At 39.4% G+C, this 17,553-nt stretch overlaps 1 protein-coding gene across 2 annotated transcripts in view; it reads right to left on the reverse strand.

Moving 5' to 3' along the window:
• The window catches only part of LOC149187652 (guanosine nucleotide diphosphate dissociation inhibitor 1-like), a 202,629-nt gene that overhangs the window by 94,346 nt on the left and 90,730 nt on the right, over window positions 1-17,553 (reverse strand). For both annotated transcript variants that reach the window (XM_089411423.1, XM_089411424.1), the window contains exon 6: window positions 5,724-5,835. In XM_089411423.1, the coding sequence (XP_089267549.1) occupies window positions 5,724-5,835 (112 nt within the window). The remainder of the gene's footprint in view (window positions 1-5,723; window positions 5,836-17,553) is intronic.

Genomic DNA, 17,553 nt, shown 5'->3' on the forward strand with positions numbered 1-17,553 from the left:
TGTCAAGGGGAGTTGTACTCGTAGGAGGAGTATGTGTGTTGCCATCAATGACAAAGGGGGAGATTGTTGGATGGTGTTGTCATTGATGTCAACCCATGGAGTTGACTGGGTTTGACTTTGACTAAAAACACCAATCGTTAATGTCAAATAGTTAATGGACGCTTCTTAGTAATTGGCGGATTACATCAAGATGGCAGTTATACTTTCGGATGGTTGAAAACCCAAGTCCTAGGGTTTGGGTTCCCTGGACTAAGGATGTACCCCTACCTTGTCAAGGGTTTTTGAAGGGTCAAACCATTGATTTTGTGTCGGAGATCTAAGTCATTAGATTCTCCTCGAAGAGATGTCCTTGTTGATATGTCATACGCCAGGTGGTTCTTCCTAGTTTGAGAGAAAATTGAGTTTGAAATTGAAGACCCAGTTTTGTGGGCTAAAGCCCCAACGGATAGTGACATGACACCTCCTTCTACAGTTGTCAATATATGACATTGTTTATCACCTTAATCTCACCATGTATAAGTTATGACACGACACCGCCTCCTACAGTTGTCAATATATGACATTGTTTATCACCATAATCTCACCACGTGTAAGTTGAATAACTACATGAACCAAAGGCAATAAAACAATCATTGACTTCACAACTAGGTAGGACCGTATGCACTAAGCCAATCATTGATTTCAAATTATAATTAAAAATATTTCTTAGCATAATCTTATTAGTTGTAGACATTAAATATCAAGCAGATGAGTTACTTGTCATGTTTGGAGGAGAGATCATGTTTAGAAAGGGAATCCAACCAATTAGCACCCACAAAAGATGTCCCTCCTTATTAAAAAGTCTAACCCTACACTAAACGGTCAGCATTAATTCAAATTAGGCCCTATGATAAATTAATTAATTATGATAATTTAAATATTCAACAATTAAAAGAATTCAAGGCTCTCCAATGTACACCTTGCAAATCCCTTAATTAAGCCCCTCCAAAACATTATAAAAGAAGACCTTAAACCTCCCAAATCATTTCAAAACTCAACAAACTTTCAGGAGAAAATGTTCTGAAATATTCAATCATCTTGAGGCAACGTAATTGCAGAGGGTAGGGTTCGGACTTCTTGAGGCAAGAGGCAGCGTAATTGCAGAGGGTAGGGTTCGGACTTCTTGAGGCAAGAGGCAGCGGAATTGCAGGAGGTAAGGATCTTGTTTTGTCTTTATTTTTCTTTGGATTAGGACCGTGTTGGTGCAAACCTTCCTCTCATAACATTCAGATTATCTTTGGATCATTATAGGCTTATTTCAAACTTTAGAAATAGTGAATCTCGACCCTCTTAAGAAATTCATCCTACAACACTTAACGAACATTTCACCACAGACCTATTTCTTCCCTGCAGTAACATGTTTCTAGTCAGGGTATCCTCAATACATATACTCATTTGTGTGACTATTGAAGGAAGTGAAGCCGACCTACATAGTAGCAGAAGTATTATTGTTCATGGTTGGTTAAGATTGTGAGACAATAATAGTAGAAACTTAATGATATTCCTGGCAAAAATTACATTCTGAAGTAAGTATCATTTGAGGGCAAATTCATGTGGCAACCTTAGTTGACCAATACATTATCTGGTAAGGGTAAATTTCTGAATTTTCAGCCTGTAAGATCAGTACAGAAGCATTGGTCTCAGCTTGCTCGTGTATGTGCAGTAATGCCTTCCTCAAGACAATTTCAACTCTATGGTTCTAAGCATAATGGTTGGATCTTATTTATCTTGACAATTTAAAGTGAGTTCTAGAGACAGCGAAGAAGACAAATTCATACCTGAATGGACTCAGTTCGATAAAATTACAATACAGTGACACAGTTTGGTGGATTTGAAAACCTGATGCTTGTGATTGATATTCTCTTGGCCTTCCTAGAGCTTCAGAATAGTGCAGCCTCCCATCTGAAACAACTTGACACTACAAGTCTTGAAGCAGTACTCTATATATGTGCTTGAGCATAGAACTCAGAATCAAGCTGAAGTCTTTCAATTAAAGCCAATGATCTCTTGTGACTTGACATATTTGACTGTGGTGATTTAACATATGATAGTGATATAGACTTGACATATGACAGCAGTAGTAATGACTTGACATATTAACATGCTAATTGAGTTGACATCTTGACCTTAATTTGACAAACAGATGACCTTTGACATGTGACACTATATGATAGTGATAAATGACTCTTAGAAGAACTATAGTACTCTAACTTGATAGTGACTTTAGTTAATGAGTGAGGGATTCCTCAGTAGTGAATTGGATTGCTTGATCGCCTATTATGACACCTTGACTTGATACCTAGAACATGATATAGTGAATTCACACCTTGACTTTGACTTGACCTATAGATTGAGGTACATAGATATATGACAATGATGACCTAGGGATTTGTGTACAATGACACAATTGTAACCTTGCAAAGCACCAAGTCTGAAGGCATTTTCAACCAGTTGTACAGCATATTGAAGTAAGGATGGATAGCAGGGCTTGATCAGGTGAGCAGCGGTGTTTACGCATGCTAGTAGCTCTCCGAGGGCAGAGTTTGGGAGCATTGGAAGCATGTCATAAGGATGACCTGAGGCACCTTGGATTGCACCATTATATGATAGCAATACCCTATGGTTGTAGCATCGAGTGCAGCCTGATACGATGATGACAGTGGTTGTGCATTGATGACTATTCATTCATGAGCAGTGACATCCACTGATAGCCAGCAATTGTGAAGTGATTTGTAGTGACAGTGATATACAATGTGTAGTAACAGTGATGTGTAGTTGAACAGTGATAGCTTGATGTGTAGCATTGTGCAGTGATCAATTTGTCGGAACAGTGATCAGTGGCTAACAAGATTCGACATTTATTTTACATCTTTCTTATAGTGATTCTACATTGATTCAGAGTACAGGGGTTCCAGTGTGAAAATTGTGAAACGTGATCTACCGACTCTTCTAGGTGATTGGATTCACCTTCAAGTTGTGGCCTGAGAACACTTCACAGTGGTAGGGTGGTGCTAGGGCAAGTTGTGCCTTGCACAGGTGTTGTGGCATTCGTTTAGTTGTGGTTGAGAAACAACAAGGCAGTGAAGCATCCTTTCCGACAACAACTAGTAAACAATGTTGGGTCACTCATCAAGTTGTGGCCTGATCTATAGGGCATTGGGGCATCCTTCTAGTTGCAGTAGGATATTAGGGTTTAATATCGTCCTATAGGTTGTGGCCTATGAATTAGGGTGTTGACGCATCCCTCAGTTGTAGCTGAAATCTTGATGCAATTAATATTTATTTTAAAGAGAGAAGACAATTACTAGAGAACCGTTCGGTGGTTTTCTACCCGGAGGGGGTTTTCCACCTAAAAATCTCTATGTCTATTGCTTTATCTTTCTGCATCATTGTATGGTGTTGTCTACTGTTGATTATTGTTTATAATTGTTGAAGAAGAACATTAATAATAACTGAAGAATAACTAATGCTCTGAAAAGGATTAAAAAGTGCTAATTGCTAAGAAATATTGATTCATCCCCCTCTCAGTATTTCCAACAATCGAGGACTTGGGAAAGCCCCTAAGGCCTATAGCCTAGGGTTTTAAGCAATGTTGCAGAAACCGTCCCCCCCAAAGGATTTGGAGGTAGATCCGCGTCTTAGGGACCTATGCTCTGATACCATATCAGGTCAGGTATTGGTAACTCCACTAATAGTTGTCTTTTCATTAAGAAAAATCATTAATATATACAAGGAGAGGGAAACCCTTGGAATTTATACTCCAATGTCTCTTCGTCTTTATTCTCATATTTACAATATTTACAATAATTTCTTGATTCCTAAAGATTAGGTGCCAACAATTTGAATAAATTTCAAATAAATGGATCAACATTATCAAAGATAGCCAAGCAACGTCAAAGGAAATTTAATATATGAAGTAAGCATTCAACATAGAGGTAGAGTTAAATAAAAAGAAAAAAGAAAAAAAAAATTGAAATATAAAATTCCATTAATGTCCACTAAAGGCCAAGGTACGCCAAATGGACTAGTGATCACAAGTAATAATAGTCAAATCAGAATACAGGGGTACAAAAGACCCTCCTAAAAAAATATGAAATGAAATAAGCATATGCATACAGGTAAGCTCTCCCAAGGAGGAAAATCCTACAAAATGGAGAAGATCCAGTGAGTAAAATATAACTTGCACAAAGATGCAGCTTTCAAAAAGAGGAAGCAGGAAGTTATCCCTGTTCAACCTCTGTATCAATAGCATGAATGTCAACACCAAGCGACTACCCGATAATGTCCTCCGCAGAGTGGCCTGGACTGACAGACCCAGAGGAGTAATCATGGATCCTAGGTGGAGCAACCCATGCAATTGGAATGTTCTCTCAAAAGGTTGGCATCTCTAAAAATCTCATTAATCTTCATTCCAGTTGATAAGGGATCAGAGGAGAGGAAATCTATGCAATGGTAGGTGATTTAGAGGTACTAATTGAATAACCAGAAATGATAAATACAAAAAACACAGATGAATGGACTGGTCTAGGGCTACCATGTTCTCCCTGAAGTTGTGAGACTTGTGTCATTCATGCAATGTATTTTGTAAATTATTATTCCAGTAGAATATATTACTCGCATGGAACAACTTCATAATACTCAGTTGCCAGCAACCCAGCACTTTAAGAAATGCTTTACAACTACCCAACAAATATAAGTCACAATATTGGTTAGCATTAGTGTAGAATCCATGCGTCGGTTAGTAAACATGCTAACAGCCAATTCCCTCTTACCAGCTTTCCTTGGGAAGAGAGTGACATGGATAGAGCAGTAGCAAATCTTAGCTGGATGGGCATGGGCAGCCAGTCGGCTTTGAGTTAACCTTGAATTTGAAATTCTTTTGTTGATTGTTCTCATTATCATAATGATATTGTTATTATAAATTCAAACCACTTAACAAGAGGAAATACAATGCTTCTTGTTTATAAATGTATGGAAATTAAGGGAACTAAGGCTGTTTCAAAGCCTTGATAGCATCTGAAGAAACTCTAACACTTTTGTTTGAACATACAACATTATAAATTGTAACAAACTGACTAGGAAGGCAAACCAGTTTCCTCTATAAACTCATCAAATGAACCTGATAGAAAAAATACTTGCATAGGTTTCAATTGACAGGCTGAATTCTAAATCTAATTAGCAATTATAAATTACTCTATTTCTGCATTCATAGATAAGATTAAGCAACTTGGATAAATACAGCACACTCGATGTGCCGAAGCAAAACATGTGTTAAGGAAAAATAGACTTCACTGCAGCACTCACCACTTAACAAGAGGAAACAAAATGCTTCTTGGCCATATATGTATGGCAATTAAGTGAATTAAGGCTCTTTCAAAGCCTTGTTAGCATATGAAGAAACGACAACATTTTTGTTTGAGAGTACAACATTCTAGATTATAACAAACTGACAAGGAAGGCACACCAGTTTCCTCTATAAACTCATCAAATGATCCTGATAGAAAAAATACTTGGATAGGTATCAATTGACAGGCTGAATTCTAAATCTAACTAGCAATTATAAATGACTCTATTCCTGCATTCATAGATAAGATTAAGCAACTTGGATAAATACAACACACTCGATGTGGCGAAGCGAAACATGTGTGCTGAAAAAATAGACTTCACTGTAGCGCTCAGCTTACCTTTATCCTCTTCACTGTTTCCAAGGCAGGTTCACAAAGATAGTGATCATCTCGATAAAGTGCCAAGGCATGCCCAATGAAATCCACTGTGTTGTCATCTAATCCATATTTCCTGTATCCAAAAATAGCCAAAATACTTATTTTAGACAAGTCCAAGACAGTTGCAGCTTCAGAAATAAAAATGAATTTTGGACCTCGAGACAACTAAACATATTGTCACCAAAATATTCTCCTAGTCAACTACGAAACATAGTATCATATATATAGATAATCTGAGACAGCAATCTGTAAATTTCAATTAAAATGAGAGATTCACAATTCGAGACTATTAGCAGAATACAGGGAAGAAACACCAACTTGATAAAACTAGCATTTAAGAAGACAATCAAGCAATAGTTGACCTGCAGACCCTGCAAGCCTAATCAGAGGCAAATGATAATCTCACAGCATATTATATCCAGCTCCTTCTTCCTAGTCGAGCCTTTCATGCTAAGATGGACAGTTGTGCTCCAGCTTCAGCTTCAGCTTCAACTTTCATCTTGCCCCATAGACATTTGAGATAGCAAGCGAGTGAGACACCTAGCAACCTTCCACTTTCATCAGAAACATCAAACATTTGGACCTGAAGCTCACAGGTATGTGGTCTAGCAGCAAGCAGTGTGATGATCAGGCTCGTGTTAACACAGAAACCTGGGTTCAAAACCCTGCAGTGGGTGTGGATAAGGTCAGGTGCAAGATCTGGGTTATTTTGACAGCACAGAAATGCTCTTCATAGTACCTGAAGCTCACAGGCATGTGATCTAGCAGCAAGCAGTGCGATCATCGATGATCCGGCTTGTATTAACACAGAAGCCTCAGAAAGCAACTTACCACAGCAGCATTTCCCAAAAAATGCATTCAGACATGACTACACTTCAAAGTTCCCACCTTGCACCCAGCAATACAGGATTTTGTCCCCAGAGAAATTGTCTCCTGAGATTTTTCCACTTTGAATGAACTATTGATTTTTGACTTTACAAGTATCTTCTGACTTCGAATCTAGACCTAATTTTAGTTTGTGATTTTATTTATCCTTTTTTCCAGACAGAGGTTAAACCTTCATAATTGCTTTGGTCTAAAGCCCTCCATGCAGTTATCAATGACCAGTCAGCTGTCACTTGTGGGGCCCGTACCTTTCAATGGATCCAGGGTCCTGCTACATTTGGGTCTGTCCACCTTATTGAAATAACACCAGCTAGCACATCTGAACCCATCTGCCAGCACTTGGACCAGAGGAGGGTGGCTTTGCCAATCCACCTACAGGACTAAGCCTTGGATTTTCTAGAGAATGAATGGCCCTTTTCACCCCGTGCCTTTACAGCTGGTTATATAGTCTCTCTCAGTTCAATTGGTTGCTTTTGGCAACAAGCAGATGATAAAATTTATAGCTATCTATCTACCTTTTATCCAAGAAATATATTAACGAAATGAAAAGCATCCTTTTTCCAGGAAACTTGCCCATTGCCATATTCAAAGCAATCACTGAAAAATGCAAACAAAAGCTCAGGAAACACAAAAAATATAGCAATATGGAAGTTTAAATTCAAGAATAAAATACTCAAAATAAATTAAAATTTATCTTTATAAGAAAGCTTATATTTGTTGAATTTTGTAGCTATGGTCGGTCTTCATAATGTTCATTTGTACTTATAAAAGATGAAATGTAAATTATTTTTGTAAAAATAAAATTATATGAAGCATGTTCTTCATGCTTGCAAGAAAAAGGAGATTATTTATTTGATCACTCATTAAGAGCGGGAAAAATGAGAATTTAAATTTGTATTTTGCCTCCACAAAGACCAAGTCGACTCTCCCAGGATCAAGTCGGCCTGCCCAAGAGACACATCTTTTCACATGGATAAACAACTATAAATAGAGCTTATTTGCTCTCCAAAAAAGCACAATTCAGATGATCCAGTGTTCTGGAGGAGCGCCCCTCCCCCCTCGATCCTGCTCCAAATCCGCGCTCCAGGCGGGAGCGACTAGGGAGCGTGCTCCCAAAGAAAAAAATCTGCTCCCTGCCTATTGACAAACCGATTTGGGGAGCGTCGATCCGGGAGCGGTCAGGGAGCGATCGCTCCCGGGCTATTAAAAACACTCCCAGCGGCCTGAGCGACGCCCAAAAAATCGCGCGAAGATTAAAAAAAAAACACCAGAAACCAACAAACAAACAAACAAACAAAAAGGTCGTCGGTTGGGGAAAAAAGGGAGGGAAGGGAGGGAATATAAATAAACCCTCCCTCCAATCAATTTCATTATTTTAGAAATTGTGAGTGAGAGTGAGAGTGAGAGCAAGAGGAGAGTCAGAGAGGGTGAGGAGCAAGACAGAGTGAGGGGCAAGACAGAGCAAGTGAGAGGGAGAGCAAGGAGCAAGGAGCAAGGAGAGAGCAAGTGCCAAGGACCAAGGACCAAGGACCACGGGGAGATTGGAGGCCAAAGAGGTAGGCTCTATTCTAGCAAAAAAAATTTAATGTTCATTACTAAATAAATAAATAAATTCTTTTCTCCCATTCCCATTCCATTTTTTGCAGATTCAAGCATCATGGTTATATTTCTTGGCATTTTCTTCTTCTTGGTTCCTTTTTTGGTTATTATGGTGTTGGAGAGTAGGAAAAGGAGGTTGAAAATGAAGAAGGGGGTCATAGTGGATTTGATGAAAACCCTAGAGAGGAGGAGCTGGAGGAGAGTGAACATGAGTCTAAAAAAAATAAACAAGACCAAACTCCATTGTCGAAATATGTTAATAGGCCTGAAACAGGGAAAGGGGTGGACCCACTAAATTTCATTGCCCCCCATTGCAACAATAATTACACAAGTTCATACACCCATGCCAGAAAGCACCTCTGCGGGAAAAGGCCATGGGATGAAGATAAACAAATAGGAATCAAAACTTGTACAGGTATGTCAGTAGCAGATAGAGCCAAATACATAAGGGAAGAGGAGGAAGCCCAATACAAATCTAAAAAATCAAAAGGTTTCTTTGAACCAAGCTCACAATCACATGCACAAAGAACTCCTTTAGCATCCTCCCAAGGTAGTGGATATGGAGGCACAGGGTCACCAAGTTTAAGGCGTAGAAGCATATCAGATTTCCTTGATGACGGGTGTAGGAATGATGTGGATTCAAAAGTTTACAAGTTTCTCTATGCATGTGGGATACCATTCAATGTTCTTCGCTCACTTTATTGGCATGAAATGGTTTCTGCCATAAATGATGCCCCTAAAGGATACAAGAGCCCTGGGTATGACAAGGCTAAAACCGTTGGACTTGACCATGAAAAAGCAAAAATATCACATTCTTTGAATAGAATGACAAGTTCTTGGACTGACCATGGGGTGTCCATTGTATCTGATGGATGGACAAATGTAAAAGGCAAGCCATTGATAAGTGTTCTTGCGTTTCTGTTAGTGGTGCCATCTTTCTTTCAGCATATGATTACTCAGACAAGTTCAAGACTGGCATCAACATTGTAGAACCACTACTTGAAACAATTGAGCATATTGGGCCATACAATGTCATCCAAGTCATCAGTGATAATGCTCCTAATTGTAAGGTAGCGGGAGCAATTATTGAGGATAAATACCCCAACATATTTTGGTCTGGGTGTTTGGCTCACACGGTGAACCTTTTGATGCGTGATATTGTTAGGAACAAAAACGAACAATACAAATGGATTGGTGATTTGTACAAGAGAGGCAAAGAAATGATAAAATTTATTACAAATCATAGCAATACCCATGGCCTTTTCCGCAGTCACTCAAGATTGGAGTTGTTGAAGATTGCGAGGACTAGATTTGGTAGTTGTTACCTCACCTTCAGGCGCCTTTTGAAGGTAAGAGAGTCATTGGCTAGCATGGTATCAAGTCCACACTGGCAAGTATTAAAGGAAAGGGCTACAAATGCAGCTGACAGGCAAGGTTTTGAACAAGTGGAGGAGACCGCTCTTGATGGTATGTTTTGGGCACGTGTGAGGCAAGTATTGGATTTCACCATGCCCGTTTATCACATGATACGGTTTGCAGATACAGATAAACCAGTGATTCGCGAGGTGTATGAGCAAATGGATGCCATGTTGGGGCAAATAAAAGATATTGTTCATAAAAATGATCCCAACTTGTATAAACTGATTCACGATTGTGTGTGTATATGGTGGGATAAACTTAATGTTCCACTACATTGCTTGGCGTATATCCTTACACCAAAATACTACTCTGCATCTTGGCTGGGCCAACCTGCACCAGGGGGTGGGGTTAGGGTCAAACCCCATATAGATGAAGAGGTATCTATAGGATATTTGCAAGCATTAGAAAAGTTGATACCTGACAGGGACGAATGTGCTAGTGTACGTCTTGACTCTTGAATTAGGCAGATACTTCAGTTGCACCGGTTTGTTTGGTACCTTTCATGCAATGGAAGATAGAGACATATTTGATGCTCTCACATGGTGGGAATGATATGGCGGCCAGGGAATTTTGCCAAAATTGGCAAAAAAAGTTCTTTCACAGGTTGTAAATACTTCTTCTGCGGAGAGGTGTTGGAGCACCTATAGCTTCATACATAATGTGAAAAGAAACAAACTCAATGAAAACTGGGCAGAAAGCTTGGTTTATGTGCACTACAACTTGAGGTTGTTGAGTCATTACTGTGATTGGGCTTATGAGGATCCAACATATAAAATTTGGGACAACCACCCAGAGGATGATAATTTGGAGGATGGCACTATGCGTCTTGAAGAACTGGAAGCGGAACTTATGAGAGAGGAAGATGAAGCAATAACCATGCCACCTCCACCATCCAGTAGCAATGCTCGAGTTCCAAGTCTTGTTCCTTTGCTGTCGCCGCCTCCATCTACACCCTCACTTGGAGGGCATGTGCCTTCTGGTTCTGGTCATTGGTCTGTGCGGGAGGAGACTCCTAGAAGACCACCACAACCTGCTCATACATCAGACACTTCTCATGGCAAGGGCCACATGAAGTAGTAGATAATAGATTTACAGTTTACTTATCTTTTCTAGTTTCTATTAGTTTTCATAACTGTTGAGTCTTGACTCTTTCATATTTATTATGATATTTTTTGTAAAAAATATATGACAATTTAAGTTTGAAGTTTGAAGTTGGCAATTATAACTCATTGGTAATGATTCTGAATTATGAATATGATGCTTCGTGAAAGTTGTTTCATTTCATTTTATAACATTTCATTTCATGTTAGATAGTATTGCTTGTAATGGTTAAACTTAGCTTACAAGTACAACTTTGGTGATCAATGATGATAAATGTTATATATTGAATTTCAATTTTGAAAGCTTGAAGTTGAAACTTTAAGATTGATGAATCATGATTCACGAGACTCAATATGTTGTATGTTACTAACTTGTGGATGTGGTTGATGAAGATTATAACTTCTAGATGATTGATGTTATATGGTTCAATGATCAATCTATGCTTTTTTATGTTTTTTATATCTAATTCATCATTCTACATGTTTTTGTTGACATATATGTATCAAAATACAAAATATATATATATATATATATATATATATATATTATATAAAAATCGCTCCGAGATTCGCTCCCAAACCGGGAGCTTTTGAAAATGTCGCTCCCGCACCCGTTTTCTCTCTCGCTCCCTGCTTTCGCTCCCACTCCCAAGTAACACTGGGATGATCTGATCTGAGGCATATACGAAGGGTCTGAGGCTAATGTACTCTATGGAACAGGCACATTTTTCTGAGGCACATCTTTGGTGCAAGCTTTTCTGCGGCCTGCCTCTCTGCAAGCTACTATCTGGAACTGGAATTTCTTCCTCCAAACTCATTGTCCCTACCCCTCTCTATCTCTGGTTCTCTCCTTTGGCTCGAACTCTTCTGGCAACTATTGTTGCTCTCTGGAAAATCAAATTGCCCAAGGAAATCGATCTCAAGTATGTGTTCTCAATCTACCCATCGACCTCCTCTTATAATCTTCAGTTGGGAATCCAATGGCCAAGATTAAAACATAATCCATGGCTGAGGTCATTTTTGGATCAATCTATGTGAGTTTCTAGATGATTCACACCTTTCTCAATTAATATTGATTAATTAACCACTTTCACTAAGTTTAGACTTAGGAAATATTTAAAAATAGGTTATTAATATAATTGAGACATTTCTAGGTGGAATTTCCAAAAACGATTTATTGGTTATGTATAACTCTTGTGTTTCGAGACTAGAACACCTTCGATGCTACAAAAATTAACACTCCCTTTTAGCGAGAAAGGTGTTTTAGTGTTGCACCATTGCTACAACACCCTGTCTCTATATCACCCTCTGTCACGTTGTTGTTGTCTGGCCACTATGACTACCTGCCACTGCCCACCAGCGACTGCGCAACCCTGATGTTGCATCTGTGTTGCTGCTGACACTGTTATACCGATGCCAACTCTGCATCTGCACTGCAACTCCCTCTCATCTGTCGTTATAGAAACTGCAACTGAGAAGCATCATCAATATTGAATCAACTGTCTCTGTGTTGAATCTGTCTCATGAGCATTTGACTGCTACTAGCCCATGCATTGTCCACTGGGAATCTGCGCTGCTACAGACTCTCCAGCTGAGCCTCCTGCTCTATTGTCAACATTGCATTGCATTCCTCAGCACCTAACTGCAACTAGTCTACAACTGTCACTCTCGAATCTGATTGCAGCAACTGACATTGATCCATCATGCTACTAAATATTGTGGGCCCCCGTACTCAGGTAATGATCCATGAGGACACTTTAATGGACCCTACTTGATCTCTGCGCTGCTCTAGGACTATAGCTTTGTATCGCCTCACCTCACTCCTAGCGGTATAGTTGCACACATGGAAAAATCTTCCTCCAACCTGGAGGACAACTTGTTTATTTCTGCGGACGTTGTCGCCTAGTCCTACTTCTCCTGCTTGTCTTTCTTCCTGAGAGGACACTGAGTACTATAGTGGCCAAGCTCGCCACACCTAAAGCACTTGACCTTAGATAGGTCCTTCTTCTTCTTCTCTCCCCCTATCCCTGGCTGGGACCCTTCGATGCTAGGGCCACATTCTCCTCTTCCTTCTCACCTTTCACGCCCTTGTTGCTACTTCCTTTGATGGTACTATTCAATAGAGCTTGCCTCAACTCCTCCTATTGCAGATCTGACTACATCTTGTACCATCTAGGCAAGTTGTCTCGGCACAAGATACTTTAGACAAAGACTTACCACTCCTCTAAGACACTGTTCAGTGCCAACCATACAAGCTTTGTTGTTTAAGGTGCCTTCCCAACGGCTGCAAGCTAATCTCGGACCTCCTAAATCCTAGTGAGGAAGGGATCTATGCCTTCACCTTTCTGCATCCAGATGCTTCTCAGCTTCTCCTACAAAAACATCTTTCGTTGCTCGAAAGAACTCTGATATAGCTGGTCGAGAGCATCCCACATTTCCTTGGCAGTATTGTTGCTAGATACATGCGAGACTATATGATCTCGGACTCCATCCAGGATCAACCGCTTCACCTTTAACATCTCTTTCCTATATTCCTTCAGCTGATCTGCATCCTAACAGAATGCTACCAAATTATCTATATAGGTTTTCAATTCAGGTTCATCCAGCAGGAAGCATAGCAGGAAGGACATCCTTGATCCTAGCCTTCCAAAAGACAAAGTTGGAACCTCTGTCCAACCTATCCTGATCTCTAAGCCCAGTGGTGGCCATCTCCAAATCTGGTTGAAAATCTTCCTCTTTCTCGCAGCTCGACTGTTGAGTCTGCTACACACACTCCCTTCTGGAGTGAAACTTTGCTCACAGCTTTTGCCAATTTGCAACTGGAAAAATCGGATTTCTAGAACTCGAAACCCCATGAGAGAAATTCTTTGTGTGTGTGTCTCTCTTCCACCAGGCGTTGATTCTGCTACTGCAAACTGCTGCAAAACCCTTATGTTCCCAAACAAGGAATCTGCCCAGCGAAAATCCTTGAGTTGTTGCTCCCCCTGCCTGCTAGAATCACTAAACTGGCAAGCCGAATTTTTCTACCCACCTGCACTGAAAAATCAAACTTCCCTAAGCAACTCACACTGCCATGTGAAAATTTCAATTCTATTGTAGCAACTGGAAATTATTTTTCTAATTGTAAATTAATTAACAGTTTATTTTCCCACACAAAGAACGAATAATTCACTAATACAATTTTCACCAAATTAAATTTTGTGGAAGATAAACTAGAAACTAAGAAAACTTTGGCGCACACACACAAAAATTTGACACACTTATTTTTGGACTAAAGTCCCCGGAAAAAACCCAACTTGGGAAAACTGGTGCAACAACTAAGGCTTTTATATTATAAAGCAGCAGTGAGAAATTCTCAATACAACTGGACGCCGAAATCTGGCAATCCTACAAAGAAAAATATTGGCAAAAATCTAGTGAGGAATTTCCCTCACCCCACAAGCAATTCGAGCTCTGACTGCCAGCTCCAAGTGAGTCATCCAAACAACCTTTGCGCAAACCTGCACCACCCTAGCGCAGTCCCTTCCACGCACTACCTGAAACAGTTGTTCCTCAAGCCATCCTATTTGCCACTGACTGAAAAACTCTCTTTGGCCCTCTGGAACACTTCCCCGGCCTCTGGAACTGAAACTCAGCTTCTCTCCAACAAAATTGAATTGCCTCTAGAGGCTTCTGTGCAGCCCTATGTCAGCCTCACTTTGGCTTTTCTACCTCTCTACAAGCTACTCTCCAGAACTGGAATTTCTTCCTCCGGACTCACTATCCCTGCCCCTCTCTGTCTCTACTTCCCTTCTCTCGCTCGAACGCTTTCGGCAACTGCTACTGCTCTCTAGTAAATCAAACTGCCCATGGAAATCAATCTCAAATGTGTATTCTCCATCTACCCATTGACCTCATCTTATAATCTCCAATTGGGACTCCAACGGCCAAGATTAAAACATAATCAATGGTTGAGATCATTTTTGGATCGATCTGTGTGAGTTTCTAGATGATTCACACCTTTCTCGATTAATATTGATTAATTAACCACTTTTCCTAAGTTTAGACTTAGGAAATATTTAAAAATAGGTTATTAATCTAATTGAGACATTTCTAGGTGGAGTTTCCATAAACGATTTCTGGCTTATGGAAAACTCATGTGTTTTAGCCTCTCGATAAATTTTCGAGACTATAACACCTACAATGCTACAAAAACTAACAAATAGCATATCCTTATGAAGCGAATTCGTTGGACATGACAACGTTGAATCCCTTCTCAAGGTTAAAAATTGAAGTCTCTTGCAGATTTGGTATTGTCTCATCACAACAGATCAAGGGCATTGAAAGAACCTATTGATTGGCAAAAGATGTTGATGACATATGTGTTGATGATATGAGTGCTTGATTCATTTCTTGCACTTTTCTATCGCTATAATGAAAAGGGCAGAATTGATAATGATGGGTTTCATCATTCTAGGGTTTTGGTATTTAATAAGATAGACTAAGGTTTACGAACACTAGTATACAAAAAGGGTTTGAACAAGAAAGTCCTATTGTGTGTAGATTGAACATTTTCGTTGCAAAGAGAAAACCCTAGCCTTTGCAAGGAAGAAATGGCATCAGGATGATAACATGGATAAGGTGCAAGATGAATGCAAGGAATCTAAAAATCAAGAGGGAGTTGATATACTCTCAAAAGATAAGTATTTTATATATCTCTTTCATGATTATTACTATTGTCAACACCAAGAGGGAGTTGATATACTCTCAAAAGATAAGTATTTTATATATCTCTCTCGTGATGACCATGAGAAGGATTCCATGAAGAGAGTTCATGTGCCATCGCTAGAAGACTCCTAGATGAAGGAACCAATGAACAAATAAATAATGTCAATCAGAATTCTTCAAAGGAAAGTCGTTGCACAGACATGATCCCCTCATCTTTCACCATCAATAACTTCAGTGATGAAAAGGATCCTATCACACAGATATATGGTGAAACTCCATCTCAAGAACAGATTTTGGAAATTGCTAGAAGTAAAGGTTACACTTATCAAAAGAAAGGCAAAGATCAAAATCAGAATAAGCAATAGGTTGCATCTAAAAGTTATCAATAAGGATTAAAAATTGATTGGGTTGCATGGATAAACAGTGTCAAAAATTTTGTCCTAGTCTTAGAAATTTTAAAGATTCCTTCCCAAAGAGATGCATTTTTCAAGGCTTTAGGCATGGCTCAACAGGATAAGACTGATGTTGTTAATTTTAGTTAACAATGGTATGTTTTATGCTTAGCACAATTTACTTCAATGTTCCTTAGCAACCCAATAACAATTTCCAATTTTCAATAGCAATCACAATAATCACATTGACAGTGAAAGCAGATAGAACATGAAACAAAGTGCAAAAGACAAGCCAAGACAACAGGACACCAGATTTGGCGTATGCCAGGGAAAAACCCAATGTGGGGAAAATCCTTTGATCAATTCTTCTTATTATTAAATCAAAAGTTCAGCAGAGAGCAAGTACAAAAGTCAAATTGGCTTGCCAAATACAAAGTCAAAACAGCCTTGTAAATTTATGTAGTCAACTGCAATCAAACTTCAGCCTTAACCAAAAAGTCAACGTTGGTCAAAACAACAACAAATCGTCCTCAAAGCAACTCAGTCTTCCTTGGTCAAACTCAGCCTGATCAGGAGGATAAATTCAACCCAAAACAACTTGGTCAAACTCAATCAAAGGAGAGAGAAAACTACTGTAACTTTCTGCGGTCAAACAACAGTCAACCTTAAAGTCAACGCAAGTCAAACAACCCAGAATTTCTCAGTTTTTGTGCCCAGAGATGTGGCCTAGAAAAATCAAACCTTTGACCTCAAAAACACGGTCAAACTCAGTCAGCAAGTCCTTGGTCGAAGTTGGTCAAGCCTATCCCAGAACTCTGAAATTTCGGCCTGTAATTCTGCCCAGAAACTCGTCCTCCTTGCCACACATGTGAGAGAGAGAAGTTGCCTAATGTTATACGAACCAATCAGATGAAGTGAGAGAAGTATGTGTGAGTGATGAATGCGCCAAATGAGGTGTGAGGTCTGTTGTATTTATACAATTCGTTGTGGGTGAAGAGACACATCCATTGGGCTTCTTGAGCCTACATGATGATGACGCTGCCCTGAACAATTTGCACATGTGTGGGCATAAATTCAAAATCACACTTCTGCTTGTCCAAATGAGATGATCTTTATACCAATCTTGGACCTCTCGAAAAGAGGAATCTAATTCAATCATCATCTCCATCAAATGAGTTGTCCCAAGGTGGAATTTGGCCCTAGTTGCCAATTTTAACAGATGTGCACCAAAGGAATGAAGAAATTAAGTTAAAGGATTTAAATTGCTACATGACGATAGAAGATAATCCGCCTTTCTTCCTAACTTTAGAAGTTAATGATCGCTTGCTTCACAATTGTATGTTGGATTCAGGGGCCTCAACTAATGTCATGACTAAGAAAGTCATGGAACAATTAAACTTAAGAATTTCAAGACCTTATCACAATTTCTGCTCTATGGATTCAAGAAGATTGAAGTCCTCAGTGTAGTTAAAGACTTGCAAGTAGCCTTAGCTAATTACCCATACAAGATAATCAACATGGATATAGCAATCATTGATGTGCCTGATGTATGGGAAATGCTTCTGTCAAGGAAATTTGCAGTTGATCTAGGAGGATGTATTCAATTGGATTTGTCATACGCTACTATTCCTGCAGTAGCAGCTGGTATGGTCAGATTATACAAGGAGGTAGAAAGAAGGTATCACGTTG

This window comes from Pinus tabuliformis, chromosome 3_1, assembly GCF_031772625.1.
Source record: "Pinus tabuliformis cultivar Carrire ecotype Pingquan chromosome 3_1, CPIR1, whole genome shotgun sequence".
NCBI classification, from domain to species: Eukaryota; Viridiplantae; Streptophyta; class Pinopsida; order Pinales; family Pinaceae; genus Pinus; species Pinus tabuliformis.